Raw genomic sequence first — 26,775 nt, forward strand, 5'->3', positions numbered from 1 at the left:
GTGTGTATTTGGTGTGTATGTAGTGTGTATTTGGTGTGTATGTAGTGTGTATGTAGCGTGTATGTAGTGTGTATTTAGTGTGTATTTGGTGTGTATGTAGTGTGTATTTGGTGTGTATTTGGTGTGTATGTAGTGTGTATTTGGTGTGTATGTAGTGTGTATTTAGTGTGTATTTGGTGTGTATTTGGTGTGTATTTGGTGTGTATGTAGTGTGTATGTAGTGTGTATTTGGTGTGTACGTAGTGTGTATGTAGTGTGTATTTAGTGTGTATTTGGTGTGTATGTAGCGTGTATTTAGTGTGTATTTGGTGTGTATTTGGTGTGTATTTGGTGTGTATTTAGTGTGTATTTGGTGTGTATTTGGTGTGTATGTAGTGTGTATGTAGTGTGTATTTGGTGTGTACGTAGTGTGTATGTAGTGTGTATTTAGTGTGTATTTGGTGTGTATGTAGCGTGTTTGTAGTGTGTATGTAGTGTGTATTTGGTGTGTATGTAGTGTGTATTTGGTGTGTAAGTAGTGTGTATTTGGTGTGTATTTGGTGTGTATGTAGTGTGTATTTGGTGTGTATGTAGTGTGTATTTGGTGTGTATTTGGTGTGTATGTAGTGTGTATTTGGTGTGTATTTGGTGTGTATGTAGTGTGTATTTGGTGTGTATGTAGTGTGTATTTGGTGTGTATTTGGTGTGTATGTAGTGTGTATTTGGTGTGTATTTGGTGTGTATGTAGTGTGTATTTGGTGTGTATTTGGTGTGTATGTAGTGTGTATTTGGTGTGTATTTGGTGTGTATGTACATGTCCAGGTGCTGCAGGTTGTGACGATGTGATTGGCGGTGATGAATCAGTGATGGAGGCTCAGTGAATGGAGGAGCTGTTATTGTGGCTCCTCGCCTCTCGGCCCATCACCCACCCTCCTGAAGCCTCGGTGGCCGTTTAACATTTAAATAGCAGGGCTGCCTGTTGCCCCCCCACCCCCCACCCCCCAGGCCCCGCCCCCTTCCTCCACAGGGTGTGTGGTGGTGGAGTTGCCTTCATGATGTTACATAAATGACCCACGGTGAACCCGGCGGTGTGGAGCTCGAGAACAAAAGGTCCAGGGCCTTGAATCAGTTACCTCCAGAGAGCTGCAGAAACACTGGGACCTCCACCCAGACACACACTGGAGCCTCCACCCAGACTCATACTGAAGCCTCCACCCAGACTCATACTGGAGCCTCCACCCAGACTCACACTGGAGCCTCCACCCAAACTGACACTGGAGCCTTCACCCATAGAAACACTGGAGCCTCTGCCCAGACTCATACTGGAGCCTCCACCCAGACTCATACTGGAGCCTCCACCCAAACTCACACTGGAGCCTCCACCCAGAGAAACACTGGAGCCTCCACCCAGAGAAACACTGAAGCCTCCACCCAGAGAAACACTGGAGATCCTCCAGCAGAAAATGGCTCCTGTGAACAAAATGGATCCAACTGCAACTGGTTGAGCTGAAGATCCATGGTGTGTGTGTGTGTGTGTGTGTGTGTGTGTGTGTGTGTGTGTGTGTGTGTGTGTGTGTGTGTGTGTGTGTGTGTGTGTGTGTGTGTGTGTGTGTGTGTGTGTGTGTGTGTGTGTGTGTGTGTGTGTCACTATGCTGTTGCATCAGTCACAGGCATCTTGTATTTTGCTGAAATGTTTTATAATCCAGAGTTTATCTTTCCCCGTTTACAGTATTTTGTATTTTCTGCTTCTATTTCTTTTATTTGTATATTTTCTAATATACGATGGATTTGTTTTTTTTTTTTACATTTTTAAGTGAAATGAACCAGGAGCATTGACAGGAAGCCGCAAAAATAATCTCAATCTCTGGACAAATTCATGAACGACAACAAAGCAATACACCACCTGAACCCCAGCAGTGAGTTAATCATTCATGTGTTTACTAAAGGTTTTGCAGAAACGAGAAGAAGCTGTGAAGTTTGACCTGGTCTCTGGTAACTGGGATTAAAATCTGGGATCACGTGACTGTTTGTGATTAAATGTTTGTTAAATCGTTGGAGGAGGAAGAAAAACTGAAGTCCTGTTCTGCTGCTGTGCCCCCCCCCCCCCCCCACACCAGAAGATATTTTACATTTCTTTTTAAATTCAGGATCAAATGAGTGTGTTGTGAACCAGGTGTGTTTCTGTTATAAACACGTTCCAGTCTGCACGTCCTGCTTCCAGCCAGGGAAGTCCAGACTCCAGGAGGTGAACGCGTCTCTTCAGAGTTCGGTGAAATGAAGCTGGGACCTGATGTGAGCTGAGGTCAGATAAAAACTCAGATCGGTCGTAACGTCTGCAGCCGCCACCGCTGTGGCCACCACTGCATTCCACCGACAAACAGCCTCCAACACTGGGGAGTTTCCTTCACTTCAGCGCTGAGATAACGAGGAGAAAAGCTCCAGAAACAAAGTAAAAGCCGTTGAAAATAAAAAGCTGCAGATCAGCTGAATGAAGGGCTCATAGTCCCAGTCTGGATTATCACTGATGGATTCTGTGTACTGGAAACACTTCAGCAGCTTGAGCTGGAGGCGCTTTATTTCCCTAAAACTCTGAATTATGTCAGTTTGTTGTAAGAGTGAGCTGGAAACACTGAGATGTAACAGGCATGTGGAGGAAACTGTGTTTTTACAGCTGAAGAGAAAGAAACGTCGTGTTTTAATCCAAACAACAACATGAAAACATCTGAGAGGTCTGTAAAGTAACATCACTAAATGTACTTTCATTAATTTAAATAAACAGCTACACTGGATGAATTACTGTGTATTATTATTATTATTATGATTATTATTATCATTGCTATTATTATTAATAACACTATTAGTTATTATTATTATTATTATTATCATTGCTATTATTATTATTATTATTATTAATACTATTATTATTATCATTGCTATTATTATTAATAATACTATTATTATTATCATTGCTATTATTATTAATAATACTATTATTATTATCATTGCTATTATTATTAATAATACTATTATTATTATTATTATTATTATTATTGTTGTTGTTGTTGTTGTTGTTGTTGTTGTTGTTGTTGTTATCAACATGGAGAAGCAGTTTGACTGCAGTCTCGCTCCAGTTGGGTGAAGTTTTAGAGGAGAGTTGGTCCAACCTGTGGCTCCCGGGCCAGAAGCAGCCCGGCGGCCCTGCTGTTCTGGACAGCCTCCCTACAAAGAGTCAAATTATTGTTTATTATTTTATTTCCTGTTTGAGTGAAAGAAGCAGCCATGATGTGACCTGAGCAACCAGACCGAGGGACTATTCTATTCTATTCTATTCTATTCTATTCTCCTCTTCTCTTCTCTTCTCTTCTCTTCTCTTCTCTTCTCTTCTCTTCTCTTCTCTTCTCTTCTCTCCTCTTCTCTTCTCTTCTCTTCTCTTCTCTTCTCTTCTCTTCTATTCTATTCTATACTATTCTGTTCTATTCTCTTCTATTCTATACTATACTATTCTGTTCTGTTCTATTCTATTCTATACTATACTATTCTGTTCTGTTCTATTCTATTCTATACTATACTATTCTGTTCTATTCTGTTCTGTTCTGTTCTGTTCTGTTCTGTTCTGTTCTATACTATTCTATAGTATTCTATACTATTCTATTCTATTCTACACTGTTCTATTGTATTCTATTCTGTAATAAAAGCTCGTTCCTGTCAGGGCGTTAACATCAGGTGAAGCTGCAGAACATCAGTTACATGTTGAACATTTCACCACCTTATTGATCATCAACACTCACTAACAGACGTTTCTTCTTCCTGTTCTGAGTTTGAAACGTTCCGCCTGTTGAGGCGTTTTAATTCTGGAGGTCAGGAACCAAAGTGGAGCAGATCTGAGCGGCTCTACAAACAACCAGAGGTTCAAATGTTTGCTTTAGTGCAAAGGAATTAAAATGTAATCATTTTTACTAAATGCTTAAATTGACCAAGAGACAGAGTTTGACCACTTCGACGGAGCTCAGGTAGAACGTGAGGACTCCACCCACAAAGACCCTGAAGCCAAGCGGGAATTGAACCGAGGGTTTTGTCCTGAAGGGGTGAGAGTGGAGCGGGACACCATGACGTTTGGTCGGTTCATTCAGGACTTTTACTTTTCTGCAGGTCCAGACTCAGAGGTGGAGACGTCTTCTGTTCCAGGATAGAAAGAAAAAACAAACAAACTGTGAAGGTGAATTTATCAAAAACTGCAGAAAAATACTCCTCTATAGATTTGGACACTTCCAAGTATTTTGCTCTCACAGTCACTGAAAACACGTATTTTTCACCAAAATGTAAAACTTCTTGGGTTTTCATCTTGAGTCGATTCACCAGCCGATTCAATGAGAAGGTTTGTTTAAATGTCGCCACTGAAAGAGAAACGTTTGGAGTTAATTTGCATTAAAACGTAGTTGAAGCTGAAATAAACACGTGATGTGAACGAGGCCTCTCAGCAGACGTTTCTTTACTCAGTGAAATCACTCTAAAGTACCATTTCCTGTCAGTTTTTAGGAGAAAAGATGAAAAAATAAAAGAATAATCAACATTATTGTCGTGTGAATTAAACCTGCGCTGACGTTAAAGGTGTTTAATCAACATCGACTGACGTCTGATTCTTCCTCTATGCAGGCGGATCTCCTCCTCAGTGGAATGAAACATGTGACAGTAGGTTTGTGATCCAGTCCAGACGGAGACGCTTTAACTCGTCCACACCTTCAAAATAAAGCCGTTTCTAAAGTTCACATTGACACTTAGGAAACTTCTGTAAATCTGTTCAGGCAATCAAAATGTAGATTCTAATGGAGCAAAGCAGTTCAATCAACTCAGTGTTGATAAAAGTGAAGGAGAGAAAGAAAACTTGACTTTTAAAGAAAACCTGATTCATGCACAGTGAAAAGGTTTTATTCTGAAGGAACGACCTGGATGCATATAGACACAGAAACATGTAATACACATAGTAATGCTCGTGAATGTGTCAGTGCCACTCAGCATTATTTCTTTTGCTCCTCGGGACTTTAAACTTCAGTCTCTCAGTGACGTTGGTTTCCTGGTTGAACAGGCTGGTGGTCATGTGACAGGAAGTGAAACAGGATGACGTCACATGACTGCATCAGGAGCCGTTCAGCGTTTAAAACCAGACGCGTGTCAGTTTCTAGAAGAATTCTTCCTCCAGACGTTTGACTTGATGTTTTACCTCCTGGTCAGGATCGTTTCCTTTGACCTCCTCAGCTTCTAGGTGATGGAGTGATGGAGTGATGGAGGAGAGAGTGATGGATGATTTAGGATTGACTGATGGAGTGATGAAGGATGGGGTGATGGAGTGATGGAGGAGAGAGTGATGAATGATTTAGGATTGACTGATGGAGTGATGAAGGATGGGGTGATGGAGGAGAGAGTGATGAATGATTTAGGATTGACTGATGGAGTGATGAAGGATGGGGTGATGGAGTATGTCTGGAGTTTAATGATTCATCACAAAAACTGGACAGGAAGTCTCTTATTTTGAAGTTTGATTATTAGTATTAAGGAAAACTTCGGGGTAGAGTAGAATAGAACCAAATAGAACAGAATAGAATAGAATAGAATAGAATAGAACAGAACAGAATAGAATAATCTTTAATGTTACAGATTAATAAAAATGTCCGTCGTTGGTAGAAAGTGTCTCGATCTTCTTGTGTCACAAAATAACGTTGCTGCTGAACTTTTATTTTTCAGTTTCATTGAGGTGAAGAAGTTTTATTTTTCTTTGTGTATAAATTCATCAGATTGTTCCAGATTCCTCAGATCCTGACAGATTAATTCATTAGATTAAAGTCTTTCTGGGATCAATTCAACTGATGTTGTGATTTATTGTTTTAAACTCTGATTCATGAAGTCAGAAATACAAAAGGAGAAAATCTGAACTGCTGATTCTTCCTCTTCCTCTTCCTCTTCCTCTTCCCCTTCCTCTTCCTCTTCCTCTTCCTCTTCCTCTTCCTCTCCCAGAAACCAGACTGGGTTTTGAATTCCAATGGAAATACTCTTAAATGCTCAGAAATTAAAATCCTGTATTTCAGAATAATTTTAAAATACACAACAGAAGTGATGAGAACTAAATCAAACTCAATATTCTGGATAAATAAAGTATTTGAAGGTATTTCCAGGTGGCCGTGAGCCATAACATTAAAACCAGGTCAGAGTCAAAACAACACGGGGACACATTTAATTATTCAGGAAAACTTTACTGTAAATTCTCTTTTTCTTTATTATCTAATCCTAAAGTCACCGACAAAACTCTGAACACATGGTAAACAAATACTTAACACATAAAATAAGTGTTTATTTATTTAAAATAACCAATAGAGAGTCTTTATTTATGTAATCAAGGGTTGATTTTAATTTGAGATTCTTAAAAGATTCTAATGTCAGAATGTTAAAAACCAGGAAAGTAAAACTAAACTAAAACTTTGTAGAACTGAAGAAATAAACAACAACAAACCAAACATGGTTTCAATAGAATAGAACAGAACAGAACAGAATAGAACAGAATAGAACAGAATAGAACAGAATAGAATAGAATAGAATAGAATAGAACAGAATAGAACAGAACAGAACAGAACAGAACAGAACAGAACAGAACAGAACAGAACAGAATAGAACAGAACAGAACAGAACAGAACAGAACAGAACAGAACAGAACAGAACAGAACAGAACAGAACAGAACAGAACAGAATAGAATAGAATAGAATAGAATAGAATAGAATAGAATAGAACAGAACAGAATAGAATAGAAAGAGGACGAGCCTTTTATAAAAGTTTATTCAGTAAATTCTTCCAATAACCAGAATTAAGTAGATTCTTCTCAGATTTATGATTTTTAAACATTTGAAGCTTTCAGGTGAAAAAGAGTGAAAATAAATAGAAATGATAGATAAACAAAGAGCTTTGACACTTTTTCATTTGAACTTTAAATAATTGAATACAGACGTTTTCTCCTCCTTTAGTAAATCAACAGAACCAGTCTCATTGTGCAGCCGTCAGGATTCTAATCACCACTGGCTGATCCTCTGGATCCTCAGGATCCTCTGGATCCTCTGGATCCTCTGGATCCTCTGGACCCTCTGGATCCTCTGGATCCTCTGGACGCCGCCGACGTTAGAACCTGGAACAGCAGTGAAATGAAGTAGAAAATCAAATACCAGCAAGGAAAGAAAAGATAATAATGATGAAGACCAACAGAGTTTCCAGGAGAGACACGGGAGGCTGAGCGGTTCTGGACAAACACAGGGGATGGACCTGAAAGGCTCAGTTCAGAGCTCACAGGACGAAGAGGAGGATGAAGAGGAGGATGAAGGTTTCAAGCAGGCTTTGATTTCTCAGTTTTTACATGATAATGTACTTTTATTCTCTGCGCTGCATCATCATCTTCATCATCGTCACTGTCGCCTCCTGAAACGCAGCAGAAACCCGTTGTTCTGATTTAATCTGAAGATGAAACTTCCTGTTTCTCACTTTAATCTGGTCTGGAGACCAAAAACTAGGAAAGTGCACCCATCAAAGTATTCTACCAGATCTACTCAAATAAAGTATGACACCTTTTTGCATAATTTACGTTGATCAAGTAAAAATGTTCTTGGTTTAAAGGACTTACTTGATTTTACACGTAAAATAAAATCCATGTGAAGTGAACTTTAATTCACCTTTATGTGTCTTCATTCTATTCATCTGCAGTGGGAACACTGAAGGATTATGGGTATTGTAGTATTTGGTGTTTTGAAATACAGACTGAAGCCCAGTAAAGATAATAAGATCATTTCTTCTTGTGAGGATGAATATAAAAACTTAAATTATTCATGTTCCTGGAAAAAAAAAGAAAAGAAATAATCACAGTGTCTTACAGTTTGAACAAATATTTTTTTTTACTTCAATACCAGATACTAACTTGACACAATGAAGTTAAAAGTACCTCTCAGATACAATAATCTTTGGATGGTGTCGCAGATAGAATTATTTAACTTAAAGCTCCAGTTTGATGAGTTGGTTGCTGCTATGAGCTCGAAGCTAAAAGTTATTAATGAGTACCTGGAGGGGTAGTACTACAAAACATGAAGCTGAACACATGTATTCTGCCTCAGTTAATAGTTTCTCACCAAATACTCCTGCACCTTGAGAACACGCAGTTCATTTTGACGGATCAGCTGATCAGAATCCAGTTTTCACAATATGAAGAAGTTGTTCTGGTGCAAAACAATAAAAACAGTAAAATTGTGCAACAAGACATGAAAAACTGCAAAACAGCAGTAAGAGAAAAACACAGAAGCGGATTTAAGAAGGAAAGTATCCAAGAAAAAGGTATTTATGTCTATGTAATGTATATTGTACATACTTCCTGCTGTTTAAAGTGATTTAATTGTTCCTCCAAGTGCTTTATTATTTTTTATTCTATATATTCATTGGATTCATTTATTGTATACTTTTCTTTGTTTTATTATTATTGTTGTATTAGTACAAGCTTATGCTTCTTTATTATTCACTGATGAGTTTATGAGTGTAAATCTTTTTTAAGCAGAATAATGTAGTTGTAATAATTCATCCAGGTTCCTGGTTGAAGCAACACACCTCCCTGTATTCAACGTTCAGTTACATCATGTGTAAATGAACAGAAGTGTATGTCCTTTATAACAAATACTTATTTGTACCACGTGTCAACATGTGAGTGACAAACAACCAGAGTCACACGTTAATAAACAAACAGCAAACATCTGGAACCTTCTCACTTTTTAATTTCTGTCAAAACTGAATGTCAAATCGTTTCAGGAAGGAAAAAGGCTTTATTGTTTTTTCAAAATAAAGCTGTAAACACAAACAAAAGATTCTTGTGACAAACTAGTTCAAAGTGTCCGCAAATTATGAAAGAGAATCCAGTTTTGTTTGTTTTTTTTAAATCAATTTGAAATGAGATTTAATGAATCCAAAGTCCACTTCTTGTTATTGTTGAATGATTTTCTGTGGAGCGTCAAACATAAGAAGCACGAGACCAGGACGGTCCAACCGGCCTCCAGGACGGACGGTCCAAACGGCCTCCAGGACGGACGGTCCAACCGGCCTCCAGGACGGACGGTCCAAACGGCCTCCAGGACGGACGGTCCAACCGGCCTCCAGGACGGACGGTCCAACCGGCCTCCAGGACGGTCCAGGACGGTCCAACCGGGACGGTCCGGCCGGCCTCCAGGACGGACGGTCCAACCGGCCTCCAGGACTCCAGGACGGTCAAACCAGGACGGTCCAGGACGGTCCAAGCGGCCTCCAGGACGAGAGGATTAGAAACCAAACTCTTATTTTCTGCTGCTTTTCCACTGAAGCTCAGGTGAACAAGGTGATGGAGTCTGGGTGGAGGTGAAGTGACTCTCCTCCTCCTGCTCTCAGCACAGGAACATTTGGAAGTGGGCTGAGGTCCTTTCAGATTAAAGGCGGGGGTCCAGGCGTGGCTGCAGGCCTCCAGCAGCCCCCCCCCCCCCCCCCCCCCCCCCCCCCCCACCGGCCCGCCTCCTCCTGTGTGGCCCGCTGCTGCCACCAAGGGGCCACATGTGGCAACAGCAAGGCCTCAGAGGAGAGTCGGAGCCTTCGGTCCAGGGCCTTCCACCCGGGTCCTGAATCTGGACTTCTGAGTCTGGGGGTCTCAATCTGGGGGTCTCAATCCAAGACCCTGAGTTTGGGGCAGCCGTCCAGGAGCCCTGAGTCCAGGACCCCGTCTGGTGGTCTTCAGCCTGAAGGCGTCAATCTGGGGCCTTATTCAGTCCTTCTTTATTTAAAGACAATAATAATAATAATAATAATAATAATAATAATAATAATAATAATAATAATAATAATAATAATAATAATAATAATAATAATGCATTTTATTTATAGGCGCCATTTCACACAACACAGTTCAGCTCACAATAGTTTATAAGAACCGGTACAAAAGTGAACATATACATATAAATATAAATATAAATATACATAAACACTACTACCTCACAAACTAATGTAAATTAACGTTGAATATATATATATAGATATATCTCGGTTCTTTTCCAGCGAGCTGGCTCTGGTGCTGCTGGCGGGGTAATGACTAGTTGATCGGGGCCTTCATGGCGGCGCTGCAGCCTCGGAGGCCTCACTCCACCTCACTCCACCTCACTCCACCCCACTCCACCCCACTCCACCCCATTCCACCACCACTACACTCCCGCTCTGCGGTCCTCCGCCGCAGCGGCATCGAACACGGAAACGATTTCCGCTCGATAACCGGCGACCGCTCGGAGCAGCTTCCGGCCGCGCACACCGCGGGACACGAAGTCCGTGCGGCCCGCAGCGCCGCGCAGCGCCACGCAACTCCCGCAGCCGCAACGCGGCCCGCAAAGCAGCGCGGCCCGTGGCGCCGGCAGGCGCGCTCCCGCGACCTGCGTGCACGACTCACGATAGGAAACATCTATAAAAGCAATTAAGTGGACGAAACATTATTATTATTATTATTATTATTATTATTATTATTATTATTGTTGTTGTTGTTGTTGTTGTTGTTGTTAATGATAATAATAATAATAATAATAATAATAATAATAATAATAATAATAATAATAAGAATTAATGAGGATCTCTTATAATATAATAATATTTCTTCTTTATGCCACAAAGCAAGTTGAGGTGTTTTTCTATGGTTCCAAACACAGAATAGGAAGAAAATTATTTTCATAATGATTTAAGATGATATAATTAGGAGGATGGAGAGTTTTATACAAGATATGGTAGAGTTTAATATGTGAGCACAGCCAGCCACACACACACACACACACACACACACACACACACACACACACACACACACTGCATGTTCTCCCTGAGCAGACTCTCCTGGTGAAGCTGCCTTGCTGGTGGGATGTGCAGAAGAGGAATCGATGATGTTTCTGTCTCATCACAATCTCTTTTCTTTTCTTTTTAAATTAATTCATTTCAGACATGTCAAACACAACATGCACATACAAACACTGATACAACTACATACACACACATATCCATGTAAACGTAGTTGATAATCTATATAAATAATTCAATTTGTATATTATGAAAATATATTTACACAAAATAACTAATCTATATTGAAGTATACCCACAACTATATGTACTGATACACATACATGAGTGGTATTTCTACTACAACATGGAATCCTTCCCCTTCTCCACTATTCTAGTCTAATTGAATGATTATCCTTCTGTGTTCTAAAGTCTTATACACGTACATATAAGAATAATATCATTCTACACGTCTTTAAGTCACATTCATTCAGAGAAACGTCCTGAAGTTTCCATCTTCACTGTTTGAAACAATATTGTTCCTGAAGCTGTTTAAACTGGGACCAGTGAGACACAAACAGGAAATCCAAACTTTTGTGTCGTGACAGAAAATAATGTTCAGTTTGGTTGTTATTTTTAATGAAATGTTTCCCACACAGGCTGATTCTGTGTTTTTATTGCTTCATTTGAAAGTTTTAGGTCAATAAATACAAATGATCTGCTGAATTATTTTGCCATAAACACATAAGTGTGTGTGTGTGTGTGTGTGTGTGTGTGTGTGTGTGTGTGTGTGTGTGTGTGTGTGTGTGTGTGTGTGTGTGTGTGTGTGTGTGTGTGTGTGTGTGTGTGTGTGTGTGTGTGTGTGTGTGTGTGTGAAGTGGGTCGTTTTGGACCAATCGTACGTGTTTCCTTCATTTGGTCCAGCAGACGTCCCTCATTCAGGAGAGTTTGGACAAAACATGTAATACATAGAAAATCTAATTTGCATTAAAACAATCAGGAATTTCACCCTGATTGTCTTCCTTATAAAGTAAAACCTAAAGTATCTGTGAATATTGTTTTCATATTATTACAGTTTCTTTAATAATGTTCTGTGTTTGGAAGGTCCATGTTTTTGTATTTGTCCTCAGCAACAGTTCACAAAACAGATCTTCCACCAAAAAACATAAAAAAAACCTCTAATTTGTTAATACAAGAACATTAAATTAAATAGGATAATAAATATTGTTTAAAAATGCATGAATTGAACATCAGATGACATTTCCAACTAAAAGTTTTCCCTCAGCTTCTTACTTTACACGCCACCACAACGTCACAGCTTCACCCACCACGTCACCTCCGTCTTTCTCTTACTGTTGACCTTTGTACACCATCGTGGATCCGACTGAAGCGTTTCACTGAGATCAGGGAGGAGGAAACTCCACTGCCAGGTTCCTTCTCACAGAGTTGATGTGTAAACCGGTAAGAGTTGTTAGATCCACCTGAAACCTTGAATCCTCTGGTCTGTGAAGCTCAGCGGTTCCACCGGCAGCGGCCGAGGAAAAGCTTCTCCAGTCCAGTGAAGAACCAGAGACCAACAGGACAGCGTCCAACATTCTCCAAAATGTTTTAGAAAAGACCAATAGTTTTCTATTTTAAAAACATTTTGTGTAATTGGTTGATGCACACACACTTTTATCGTCAGTCTTTTGTCAAGTTTTTAAATAAATGTTCATTCTTTGTTTATCTTGTTTATGTAGTAAAGAGTCAACTAACTACATCCTCTTATGTCTTCTATTATTTAAGGAATTGTTTTTTTTTTATAATATTAAAATTAAAAAAAGGATTTTGAGAGTAACTAAACCCTTTTACAACCTAATTCCCAACTTTAGGTTGCTGTTGGACAACTGGAGGATTAAAATCGTCTTCTTAGTGTGTCGGACATTAATTCACCTTCGAAAGGGAAACATGTTGATCTATAATAATAAAACATGAACCTGCTCCTTCACATGATTAAATAGCGAAGACCTTTCTTTAGACAAATATGTAACTTCTAATAATAACCTCAATGAAAAAAAAACACAATTATTCAACCAATAAAATTCAGCGACTTAAAATCACACATTTTTCACTCTTTCTTGTTAAATCATTCTCATTAAAATGTTTTTTAAAAACATGATTTAGCCTCTCAAACCTTATTTACATATAACAATAGTTATTTACGTAATACGTCAGATGCATTTTTAAACGATTTTGTCTGTAAAATCTAGTTATGGGACTTTTTATTCTGCACTAAATGAGAAAAGACAGAAAAGGACAAACAATGTGATGCTTTTGTAAGAAACACTTGAAATGAACATAAACCTCAACAAGGGAAACAAATATTTGATCTACAATGAAGTATTTCCTTCAGGGTGTCATTCTCAGAACAAAAGAGTAAAAATAATATAGTTAAATGTTCAACAATAGAGGAACATGACCTATAACACACTAAGTAATAATAGCTGTTATTCAACCGGATCAGAACCATTGACCTCCCATGTTTGTTGTTTTTGGTCTCGAGTTTAAAAACTGAAGTCTGAAGTGAATAAATGACTTTTTAATGATGCAAAATAAATCAGTTCTTCTCTTTAAACCACCAGGAGGAACCTGATCCAGACTCACATTCTTCTTCTCCAGCAATCAGAGGTGTGCCGCTGCTGTCCTCAGAGACAGAGCGCCCCCCAGTGGACACACCACAAACTGACCCTCTGAGGCCCACCAGCTGAACGTTTGAGACAAGGAACCTTGTCGCGACCCCAAACGTCCAGGAGGGAATTTGTCCCTGCTGATTTATTATCTTTATATTTAAACAAGCATAAACCAAAAGTAAAGATTATTTTGAAGCGCATGGTGCCGAGCGCGTCCCCCCGGGTAGAACCTTGTTCTGTGAGTCGCTGTCTAATCAAAGCAGTGCTGATGGTGATAATAATAAAACATTTTATTTGTATAACACTTTTCTAAATACTCAAAGACACTTTACAAGGAGAGAGAAAGCAACGATGAAAACATGTCATGAATAAAAATAGAAACGACTTTAAGAATTAGAGAAAAATACAATGTCAGTAGGACTGTTGGCGGTGAACCGGGTGGAGGTGAACTACTGGCTGGGTTCTGTCCGGGACGCGCTGGCTGCACCGTCAGCCCTCCAGCCAGCGCAGGGGCAGGGGGGGGTGGGGGGGGGGGAGGGGGGGGAGTGGGAGGGGGGGGGGGGGGTGTGAAGCGAGCGTAAGGCCATCTTCAACCAGCTCTACACGTTGGTGGTGGTGGTGGTGGGGGAGTGGGTGGGGTGTGGGGGGTGGGGGTGGGAGGGGGGCAGTTATAATTACACAGCACTCGTCTTAAAGTGCCTGGAGGTGAAGAACAGACGTAACAGTCAGGAACAGAAGGGTGGAGACAAACTGTGGTCTTCTACAGTTGATTCCCAGCCAACGTTGTTATTACTATTATTATTAATAAAAACTACGAAATCCACAAACCAGCCGTCTGACGCAAGTTTAGAAAAAAAGGTGAGTTTTCAGTTGTGTGTTAAAACGAGGCGAGTCCGTGTGGAGGCACGTCTCGAGAGCAGGAGGTCGCGTCGAGGGTGGATGGAGGGTGAAATGTGGCGGGCGGAGGAAACGTCTCCTACACAACAACACAATGTTCATTCTCAAACACTTTCTTGGGGGGGGGGGGGGGGGAATCCCAATAATAAAAAAACAAAAACAGTCGATGTTTCCACATTTCTTCTCTTGACAAAATAAAAAGTGGAGTTTTAAAACGTTTTCATCCACACGTTGGCCAGATTTTCAATAAAATAACCTTTCATGGTATTTAATACATGAAGGGGGGGGGGGGGGTATTCATAAGGGAGTGATAGATATACCTACAGCAGGAGGATGGGAGAGAACAGACAGTTTAACTTATATCCAGTACGTGGATCGATCATACATGAGGGTCAAGGCAAAACATCGTCTTCAACCTAACTACTCAGTAACCTTCTCTACTAGTCTCGGCGGGACGCCACCCCGCCCCAAACAACGTTCCACAGGGGGCGGCGGGGAGGGCGGCGGCGTCCGCGGCCCTTCGTCCCGGGCGCTGATGGGGGTGTGGGGGAGGGGCGTGGAGGCGAGGTGAGGCGAGGTGAGGTGAGGTGAGGTGGGTGGAGCTGCTGGAGTCTCATTGATTGTAGAGCGAGCGCTGCTCCCAGGGCATGGCCTGGATGGTGCGCGGCACCGGGGAAGGCTTCAGCGTGGGCGCGCCGTTGGGGTGGAGGGCGTGGCCAATGGGGTTGATGGTGGTGAGGGGCCGCTGGGGGGCCAGGGAGAACGCGTCCTGGTGTTTGGGCTGCGGGAGAGCAGACAGAGGGACACGGCGTGAAGGACACACTCATCGGCAATCAAGTGGAAGACATCAAACCCGGTGGCGGAGGAAAGTTAATCTCATTAATCTCAACCTGGAGGACATCGAGAGCAAAGTCAAAGCTGAGGGAAAGACTAAAGCAGTGGTGAGGAGGGGGCGGAGCTAAAGCTGCTACAGGAGGAAGACCTGACGCCTCAACCAAAGAGTTTAAATATTTTACAGCAGAAAAAGCCGAGACTCATGCAGGAAGAGGAAGAGGAGGAAGAAGAGGGAGAGGAGGAGAAGAAGGAGGAAGAAGAAGAGGAGAAGGAGGAAGAAGAAGAAGAGGAGGAGGAGGAAGAAGAAGAGGAGAAGGAGGAGGAAAAGGAAAAGGAGGAGGAGGAAGAGGAAGAAGAGGAGGAAGAGGAAGGAGGAGGAAGAAGAGGAGAAGGAGGAAGAGGAAGAAGAGGAGGACGACGAAGAGGAAGAGGAAGAAGAGGAGGAGGAAGAAGGAGGAGGAGGAGGGTGGTGAGGAGGAGGAGGAAGAGCGAGCCCACAGCCCCAGGTTAGTCATGTTAGAGTTCCACCACCAACAAGATCCACAGTCCAGCGCAGACGCCACCATAGATCTGGACCCAATCTCTGGCCGACAGCCTTTTGGGGATTGAAGTTTCTCTGGAGCCGCGAGGCTAAAGGGAGGCGACGTCGCCTCTTAGTTTATTAGACACCAGAGTTCTGACAGGAAACCAGCATCTTATTTATGAAGACGATGACATTTCTTTACATCTTCAGCTGGTTTTAGTGGTTTCTACCTTCTTTTTCAGCATTTTCCAGATAATCTCGGAGTTTTAGATTAGAAGAGAAATTTGTACAAACCATCGCTCCACACTGAATAAATAGAAAGGAAGTGGAATATCAAATAAGACGGGATACAAATTAAATAAGTAATTTTAAATATGATGTATGAAGACTTCACTGTGACTATAAACACAGAAAGGATGAAATGAAACAACTTCTATTATGTTCTAGACTTTTTATCTCTTTTTAAACAGTTTTGTTTGTTTTTTCTTCTTTTAGAAGTTCTACTCATTTATTTTTTCCACATTTTACTTATTGTGCCTTTATCTAATACCTTTCCTGTCCAACATCATTTAGAAAGTGACTCTGGCGTGTAAATATAATAAAAACAAGAGAAAACCTTTATTTGGGATGAATTTAGTGAGAAAATGTTTATTTTGGATTAATTTAGTGAGAAAACATTTATTTTGTATTAATTTAGTGAGTTTGATGGAGAAGCTGCAGAACGACTCCTGCAGGGAACATTTAACATTTGACCTGCTCAGAAAATCATTAGTATATTAATGAACTAGAAGTTAATCAATACTATATATTGAGGCGAACGTCTGCTCATCGGCAGAAAGGCGGATGCTGACGGCTGAACGGCCCCTGTCCTTTCAGAATAAAAGGCTCTGAACTGAAACTATGGAACCTGGCGCGTCAGAAGGATGAAGAGCGTTGAGCAGAGCCTCCAGCGCTCCTCTCTCCGGAGGTTAGTAGCGGGCGGGGAGACGGCGTGTGGCGGCGCTCTCTCCTACCATGGGGTTGGCGCTCAGCCTAGTGTATCCCGAACTCATCTCCTTTACCTCGGGCACCAGCGGCTGGAGCAGGGAGTAGGAGGAGGAGGAGGAGGAGGCGCTGGAGGAGGACACGTGTTTGGAGGAGGAGCTCCTCATGCTCTGCTGGCTGCTCTGAGACGACACCGAGCTGGAGCGGCCCTGCACACACACACACACACACACACACACACACACACACACATTACACCCCCTCCCTCCGTCTTCAGGTGTTTGTGACGCGGCCATGAAAGCGTCAGAGTCTCAGGTTGTTTGTAAAAACATGCAGGCGGATGTGAAACAGGCAGAACCAGAGCTGCTGACATTTCACATCATTAACATGGACCTCATGTTGAGATCGCAGTAACTTCTGGTTGTAATTGTTCAGACTGGCTCAGATAAAGACGTTTCCACGGCGTACACTCGGCGCCACAACAAAGAAAAGATCCAAAGTTTAAATTTAAAGGTTATTACGGCGCTATTTTACCGGTGCGGCCCACCTGAAATGGAATTGGGATGCCTGTGGCCCCTGAACTGACATGAGTTTGAGCCCGCTGCTCTAAAGGCTCCGGGGAGTTTCTGGAAGCTAAATGCTAAATGCTAAATGCTAAGGTCCAGAGTCTGGCAGGGCTCAGAGCCTCCGACTCCAGCAGACGTTACAGGACTCCTCCCCTGCACTCTTCTCATCAATCCTGGCTCCTGAAATCAATTATTAAAAGATGGAGCAGACCTCGTTCTGACACTTTTCATCCCGTAACTTCCTCTAGTGAGCTCATGGGACATTTTGACTGGTTGGACGTTCGGACGTTCTGATTGGTTGCAGGATGGCGATAGCATAGCGGACATGAAAAATGAGGGTGGAGCGTCTGCAGACGTCCACGCTGCAGAGCCGAGGTTTCAAATGAAATACGGGGTCGTCTGTAAATGACACGGGGGTCAAAGCTTTTACTCGTCCTGTGGTCGGTTCTGGTTTGAACAAAGAAACACTCCAGAGTTTCAGCACCAATATTCATGTTCTAAGAAGGAAAAGTGATCTCCGGGCCATGACTCCTTTAGAGGCTGACCGTGGCTCTGGATTCTCCTTCAGGGACAAAGTCCTGTCACATCCACCTCAAAGACACTAAAGAGTCTCCGGGGGTCTGGCCGTACCTGGTGGGGGTCGGGCACCGACTGGCCGGCCGGTCCGCCCTGGGACATGGAGGAGATGTGTGAGGGTAGAGCTTCCTGTTGTCCGTGACCTCCGTGCTGCATCATGGAGTTACTACTGTTCTGCTGCTGCTGCTGCTGCTGCCGGCGGCGAGCGTTGGCGGTGAAGTTGCCCCGGCGGCCGGCGGGCTGGAGGGAAGAGGAGGGAGAGAGCGGTTCACAAGCAGCCCTCCACCAACCAGCAGAGACGTGACGATGAGCTGAGACACGTTTCAGGGAAGGTGACGGATGAATGTGATGATTCTGTCCACATTCAACCAGCGTCCTCAAGCTCCTGCTGATCAGAACAAGACTTCCTGCTGCGTCTCACACACTCTGCCTCACACTGCCCTGACTCTGTAAACCTGCTCGTATGAGATGGAGTGGTCAAGCTGGACGGACAAGACGCGCACACGCACACGCGCGCGCGCACACACACACACACACACACACACACACACACACACACACACACACACACACACACACACACACACACACACACACACACACACACACACACACACACACACACACACACACACACACACACACACACACACACACACACACACACACACACACACACACACACACACACACACACCCCCTGCAGCTCCCCCACAAGGTGAACGATCTTATTGAAACGCCACCACGGATGTTTAGAGTTTCTCCTTCCACTTCATTCCATCTAACAAACAGTTTAGGATAACCACAGAGAAACCGTCAGAGAAAAAAGTCTGAGGGGAAAATAAGAGTTTGGATATGTTGTTGATCTTTATCTGAGGAAGAAGCTGCAGAAATACATGGAACTTCAGTTTAAGGTGAACGAAGTGGGAAAACCTCAGAAGTTTGTGTGACGTTCTTTTCCAGAAGCAGGAGCCTCCAGCCTCCATGGCCAGAAACGTCTTTCCACCAAATCAACCAGAACTGGAGCCACAAAACACGTTGACCTTCCTAAGGAGGCGAACGCAGCTCTTCAAGGTTCTCATGGCTCCGATACAAGAACAGCAACTGTGTCGTATGTCGCATTTCTGAAGTTTCCAACACAAATTAGGACGGAGAACATTTCATTGCAGCTCCAGCTGTTTGTCTACCTCATTACATTTGCCAAGGACTTAATCAGGTTACGTATATTTGAATGCCTTGACAAGATTATGTCAAAACTACTGCACAGATTATGTCGTTACTTTCCCCACAGATAAATATTAGGCCCTGAGACATTCCTTTAACTTTGGAGGTGACCCAGGTCATCCTTTGGCGGATGCCAGAAATCTCTGATTGCTTGTTTTAGATATTTCAACCCTTTACACCATTTTGTCATTCTATAGCTGTTTTAACCATTTGGACGCTCCCCCCCCCCCCCCCCCCACATTATTAAGATCATTTTTTCTTTTCACAAACCGTCAACAAGTTGGATTTTTCAAAGAAAAATAAGCAGAAAGTCAACATGTGATTTTATTCTGTAAAATTCTGTGAAAGACAGAAACCAGGATTCTCATCATTTCATTTGGATTTTTTTTTTTGCCTTCAGAAAAGAGAAAGGTTCTCACTCCTCTGCAATAATCTGGATGGATTAGACTCCAGATTAAAGTCAGTTTTACTCTCTATCGTCCGCTCACCAGCTCTAATGGACCTTGTAGGCAACATGACCCGCATGTTTGATACCCTGCCCAGGGGTTTCTTTAACACACACACACACACACACACACACACACACACACACACACACACACACACACACACACACACACACACACACACACACACACACACACACACACACACACACACACACACACACACACACACACACACACACACACACACACGCACACACGCACACACGCACACACACACACACACGCTCATGCTCACACCAACCTGGTTTTTGGCCGCGGCGCTGCAGCGGTGCTGGGCCAGGTCCAGCATGGTTCGGTAGCTCTTAAAGCAGGACGGACAGTTGAACCGGTTCTTATGAACCAACCCCACACATGCACATGCACAGACACACACACAGACACACACACACATATAAGTTTGGATTACTACACTTGTGAGAGAAAATCCACTGAGTTGTATTGAGTCAATCTGAGGCCTGACTCTGTCCCTAAGCTGAGCCTAACCCTGGACTAACCCTGACTCCACACGGCCGTCACGAGCAGGAGAAACAGCTGGAGCTGGAGGAAAGACGGGGGGAGGACGACACTGCGTCATGTTACATGCAGTGCAACTAATGCAGAATATCCTCCAGAGCCAGACACGTGGATATTCCTGCATGCTGGAGCTTCTGTTCCTCCAGTTCACCACAGGGAGGCAGAGGCTCCGTCCTCAAGGGCGTCCGTCATGCAGAAGAGGACAACATGTGGACACTTTACCATCCCCACACCGAGGTCGAACCATCAGGTTCATTTTTAAAACCAATTTCATGTTAGTGGTCGATCGGGGTTCAAATCACAAGAGCATCCAGCCCCAAAGACAAATATCAGTGGAAACATAGACGATTCCAGGCAGCAGTGTGGCTGCCATCTTGGATGAGGACCCTCGCCTTCTCCAGTACAGTCACTTTTTTTGAAGATTTAAAAAAATCTGAACTCTGAGTTTACAACATGTCTCACCCGGTTTGGATTGTGACACAGAAAACATGTAGTTTAGTCCAGGACGGTTTTGTACAATAGAATGTGGCTTTTCATACTAATGGTAGTAACTGTACTGGTTAATGCTCGCTGTTCAGGTCACAACACAGACGATTATCACAACAACACTTAAATACACACTACTGACAGAGGGTGAGATTTCAGGATGAACCTAAAATGTACTACAACCTTTCCGGTTGAACTTAATGTGACTTTCTACAAGGTACGGTGCAAAAAGTACTGAAACATTGAAAACTTTCAGTACTTTTTGCACTTCTATTCTCCAACAAGAAGCTTCACGGCAAAATCCTCACACTTCACCAGGAGCTTCAGGGTCACAAAGATTTCCACCTCCTCTTCCTCACAGACCAGCAGAAGCACCTCGTCTATGTGTTTACGCTGTTTAAATCATAGCGACAAAAGAAACTACCCAAATGACCCAGATCCAAACTTTACATAGTCCAGCACATTTAAAAAAGATGTCCCCAGACACTTTAACCCTGCACAGACTTAACAGTTAACACCCCACAATGAGCGGACAACCTGCCAAACGCAGACAACTGACAGGTTTTCCTGGAAAAATTTCCAGCCAAGCGACACTAAAATGGCCAGAAATACTTGGGCTGGACCCGATTATCCAACCATTTGGTCGTTGTGGTGTCCAGATATTCATTTTGAGATGTGATTAATTGCCTCCGCCCCGCAGCACAGTGCTGTGACTCCTCCCAGCTTTACTTTCACCATAATACACCAGGACGGGAAACATAAGGCCCGTGGGCCCAAACCGGCCACAAAAGGCTCCAATCTGGCGAAACCACCAAGCAACGTGGTTATGTAGGATTTAGAGAAGGTTTTTTAACATTTCACTGTGTTTTACACCAGGATACTTCATTAAAATTGACTTTATGTTGAGATTGGAATCATGTTCAGTACTAATTGTTTCATTTTGCAAAAATATAGACAATGTCATCACGTCCACTGTGCGCCACAACAAAGAAACCCGTTCCTGTGTAAAGATAATGGTCATTACACCAATAGTCTACCTGTTCGACCCACTCAAGATGAAACTGGACTGTATGTGGCCCCTGAAGTAAGATCATATTTAGTGTTTATTTTGTATACATTATATACATGTGTATATATGTAAACATATTGCTTCAGTTATGTGCTTTTAAATAAGTATGTTTCTCCCATAACATATTTGGTGTTTGTTTCGCTCAATATCACCCAGTTCTACAATTTGTCCTGGTGACCCGTCCCTCCGAAGAGAGGACACCTGTCTTCGGGGGACACTTGGCCTGGGTGTGTGTGTGTGTGTGTGTGTGTGTGTGTGTGTGTGTGTGTGTGTGTGTGTGTGTGTGTGTATATATATATAATCTTATAAATCTGTGGCTCATCCCACAGGTGCATGCTCCTACAAAAGAGCCACTGATTGGTGGATAAGCAGGACTGTTGTAAAGAAATACTCTGTGATGGTGAAGTCGGTTATTATCCAGTCTTTCTCCAACATGAGGAGCAGCTGGCACTGCAGACACCGACAGGCTCAGTATGAATAATTCCCTCAATGACTTTCTAATGCCATTTGAACAAATGTAGACATCTTGATATTGAGATTTCCACTGTTACCTTAATGCTTTTGCACCGATACCATAACAACAAATGAGTGAAAGAGCCGTTACATTCCTTACATGTCACTAACATCACACAGACGCAGTGTTTAAAAGTGAAACTTTGCAGCTTCTCCTCCTGCTGGCATGACCGCCACTGCTCATGACCTGACAGAACCCTGCGTAACACCCACAGCTGAATATTAGACCCCCCCCTTCAATATTGTTATGTGTAACAATGGGACTAATGGCAGAAAATAAAACATTATTATTGTGCAGCACTGTTCATTTGAAAAAATAAGCAACATTTTTTACCCTCACTTATTTCTTTTCGTCATGATTTCTTCAAAAGCACAAACATAAACACATGCCGGGGAAATTCATCACCCATATTGTTGATTGATGGTTCGTACACACTGCAGGTCTTGATGCTCAATTCTGATGAGCTCAGATTTCTTTGCTTGATTGTTCATATTACATTTTAAACGTGAGACTGCAGTGTGAACGTTATGTGTATACGAGCACACCGTTTCCAGACGTACGTATGGATCCCATACCGGTCAGTGCCAGGGTTGCCAGATGTGACTCACCGATTCCAGCCCAAAAAAACATAAAACTCACACACACACACACACACACACAAAATAAACCCAGCTCAAATCTCAGCCTGTGGAGAAATCATGTTAAAACCACAATACTAATATATGTGTAGTAAAGAACACGTCATAAGAACCCAACTGCACAAAATAAATAAAGTAAAAAGGTAAGAGAATTTGGCTCCGACAATGGGGGAGACCCTCCCGATCTGGCAACGCTGGTCAGTCTAGTGTAGGATCCATTTTCAAGTGGTTGTGCAATGGGAGTCGACAAAATGTGAACAAAATCACGAGGGAAGGGAGATCGAGAAAAAACAGAGCACAGCTTTTATCATTTTGGGGGAGCCGCTTCCTCCGGCGCAGATTCGTGACTCAGTCTTACGTCAATGACGTAGAAGTAGGATACATGCGACGTGACCATTCAGACAGTGGTCACGTTGAAAGACATGAGATACACATCTGATTCGGTACCACATGTGATGGAGGCCTGGGTCTGGTGTGCAAAAACCAAAAGTGCAACGCTCACACTGACAAAACAGATCAACGCGGGTCACTTGTGAGTAGAAAATCAGAATTGGGTCGCGTTGGCCTGCCGTGTGAACGAGGCCTAAGAGACGGAGGCTGGATGATTTAGTGACTCTTTACCGGACGTACACTGTACAAGGGTTGAAAGTGTATAATTACTCAAAATTGTTGATATTTTTGTCGTAGTCTTCCAGTGAAACTCTGTCCAAAGAAATATCTTAATGAATCACAGCGAGACATTTTCTTTCAACCAGAAAACATGCATGTACTCACATGTTGGGTGGCAACATGTGTGCTCACTGACGTGTCACTGTGATCTTTGTAACTTCCTGCTGAGCAGACGTACCTGGGTGGACGAGGCGGCTGTGCAGCGGTGCTGAGCCAGCTCCAGCATGGTCCTGTAGCTCTTGCAGCAGGAGGGACAGTCGAAGCGGTTTGGTCCGTCGTCGTGGATCCTCTGGTGGTTGCGGAGGTACCGGGCAAGGCGGAAAGCTTTGCCACACAAGTCACACATGTAGCGCTTCTGCCCGTGGATTCGCATGTGGTTACGCAATGACATGTAGTTGGTGTAAGGCTTGCTGCAAAAGTCACACCTGGGATGTGGAAAGTGGAAGAACAGGGTAGAATCTTTAGCCATAGAGTTTGCTTTGTTTTAACCAATGTGACGAGCGGCGTGGTCTGAGAGGACAACCTGAAGTCTCCAGTTTTGTGAGTGAGCTTGTGGTTGAGCAGCGAGCTGGCGTGCTTGTAGGCACAGGTGCACATATCGCAGACGTACGGCCGCTCATCTGAGTCCAGGTCGTCTGACGCTGATGCTCCTGTGGACGTCGGAGCCGGGGCTCGCGACTCCATGAGAGCCGCGGCGGAGAGGGCGGAGCTGGAGAGCGCTGCTGAGGAGGAGGGGAGCTGATCGCACCAGCTGATGGTCGAACTTGGCTGCGACAGAGGACAGGACAAAATTACGAATCACCACCACAATGTGCATGTAGATCATCTACGTCTATTCATGTCAGGGTGTATAACCTGTAAAATGTATATAAACTGGAGCTTTGGACTAAATATTACACCGACTTGTTGATTTGTGAGTGACTGGGCTTGATCACACACAGACGAAGCAAACGACTGAGAAGCATCGTCTCAAAAACGCCAAAATAAGGTTTCTCGAGGAACTGAAGAAAAACTTCCACATTTAGATCTACAAGTCGTATGTAAAGCTGCGAGTTATAGTCATCCTCGGCCCTTTTACAAGTCAAACAGTGTCTGTTCAACTGTTCTTAGGATGTAGAAACACTTCTTTCCGTTTGTCCTTATACACTCCAAACGTAGACAAAATAAAACATTATTAGAAATCATTAAGGTTTGTCACTAAAGACATTTTCTCTAACGTAAAGTTTTGGTGACTCAAAAACAAGCCTGAAACGTCACATTTAGCTTCTGGTTGTAAGCAAATCTGTGTGAAACATATGAATACCAGATAGCAATAGTGTCAAGGTTTCCAATAAAATGTTGTGAGCCGAGAAGTTGTTTTCTGCCAATACAAAGATGAAGTAATTCCCCTTGTTATCTCGTCAGTATAACGCGACAACACAGAGCAGCGGGTGTCAACGTCAGATGAACTCATAACTCCAATTTACAGGCCGAGACCAGGCTGATCCCTACAGCGATTCACTGAAACCCAACACACGTGGGCTGACTTCAGTCCTTTATAATCATATAATTCAGTCGGGCTGCTCTAGACTGTGACAACAGCTCATATTTCACAATATCTAAACACACCTGGTGACAACAGGCAGAAAATAAAAATAAAAAACAATCAAGGAACAATTAATAAAAGCAACAGTGTGTGACCCCTGAACCAAAAGAAGCTGGTTGCCCAGTTTTAAAAGCTTTGTGTGTACGTTGGTAAAGTGCAGATTGAAAACAAATATTAATAAATGAACATTTTTCTTAATTTCCATATAAGAAGCTTCTCAAAGCTCTCAAATCAGATATGTAAAATACATCTGATATGATGCATCTTTATTTTTGGATTGTTTATTATGTTAAAATATTATTATTTACATTGTATACATTAAAAAAACCTGCTTTCTCAAAGTTAAAAGTTATAGCCATTTAATGCTGGTTGGCATAGAAACTTCTTCCACAGTAGATTTTAATAAGGTGCATTAAAAACCCCATAAATAAGCCGAGAATTACTCTCTCAGTTTAGATCAACACATTACAACTCTGTTAGATGACTGACGCCGGGTATAAAACGTTTCTGTTGTGTTGAGGGAATCTGTGGACAGACACGTGTGTATATTGTATAAAAACACCAGTGCGGGTTTGTTGTCGGTGGCTGTCCCGCACTGTCTGCCCCTACAAAGGGGGCTTTCACAACGCTCCGCGGGGCGTCTTCCGCTCCCGTCGCTCTGCGGACCTACCCGGCTGTATTTACAATGTACGGATCGCTTTAAATTCGTGGCAGATCGCACTGATGAAAAACACACGGGTGATGTTTTCCTCGGGATTCCCGGAGATGAGCCGAGCTGCGGGGTTTTGTTCAGGCGCTCCGAGGCAGCCCGGGTCTCTCGTTAGCAATAGCTTAGCGATGCTAACACCGTTACCTCGGCAGGAGCCTTCCGGATAAAATAATTCAACACGTCGCTGAAGCCTCCGAGGCGGTTGAAGTGAATAAGTGGGAGAAAATAAATGTGTTGCAACCGTTTAGCACGGCGGCTCGCCACTAGGCCAGGAGCCGCTCAGCATGACGGCTGCTGCGTTAGCATAATGCTAATGGTACTGCTCTGTGTCAAGAGGCTCCGGACCGTCAGGAGGCGTTACACCGCGGCGAAAACCCGAATGCAACGAGGAGATGTACGGGCGAAATGTGCGTGTGTGACTGCGGTGCTTGTGTAGCGGCTCTGCAGCGAAGCATCGGCGGCTAACGGAGCAGCTGCTTTCTTACTCCGGAGTCGTTCGGGTCCTTTTTCCAGAACAATTGGGAGCAGTGACTGAAAGACTCTGTCGATGTCACATAGTTCACTCCGTTTCTGTCTTGGAAGTCTCCATGTGTGCTGCCGGTGTTTGTCCTGGCGTACATCGTCGTTCGGTTCGTGTTTTCGTAGTTTGTTGGCTGTAGACAAACAGAAACAGGCCGCTTTGTCGGATCTTCTTCCGAAAAGAAAATAGTTCTTCTGTTCAACGAGCGTTTTGGCGGCACACATAATGACACCGGGGGGGCGTTACTGTCCCCGCTGGACGGGAGGGGAACTGCACCAAACCGCACCGCCTCAGAAGACGACACCTGAATAGACTAGAACTGTATTTATACAGCACCTTTCACAGACCAGTCACAAGGTGCTTTACCGCACTAAAAACAGAAAAAAAATAAAACGGAGAGAAGATAAGCAAAAAAAATACATATTTATACAAAAAGTAAAAATGAACAGTGACAGGCCTGCCTAAATA

General features: G+C 43.1%; 1 protein-coding gene across 2 annotated transcripts; it reads right to left on the reverse strand.

Annotated features, from left to right (window-relative positions):
- Positions 1-14,121: 14,121 nt before the first annotated feature.
- LOC308125207 (uncharacterized protein) lies at positions 14,122-26,496 on the reverse strand. 2 transcript variants are annotated; one of them, XM_080488768.1, is made up of 6 exons: positions 26,273-26,496; positions 24,017-24,261; positions 23,672-23,918; positions 17,926-18,111; positions 16,807-16,938; positions 14,122-15,169 (listed from the first exon to the last, which is right to left on the reverse strand). In XM_080488768.1, exons 1-6 carry the CDS (start codon positions 26,405-26,407, stop codon positions 15,002-15,004), a joined length of 1,113 nt encoding a protein of 370 aa, XP_080344894.1. In that variant the 5' UTR covers positions 26,408-26,496; the 3' UTR covers positions 14,122-15,001. The 2 variants fall into 2 exon arrangements, with proteins under 2 accessions (XP_080344894.1, XP_080344893.1); XM_080488767.1 differs by having other exon boundaries at positions 16,759-16,938.
- Positions 26,497-26,775: the final 279 nt, after the last annotated feature.

This window comes from Lipophrys pholis (assembly GCF_963383615.2).
Source record: "Lipophrys pholis genome assembly, chromosome: 19".
Lineage (NCBI taxonomy): Eukaryota > Metazoa > Chordata > Actinopteri > Blenniiformes > Blenniidae > Lipophrys > Lipophrys pholis.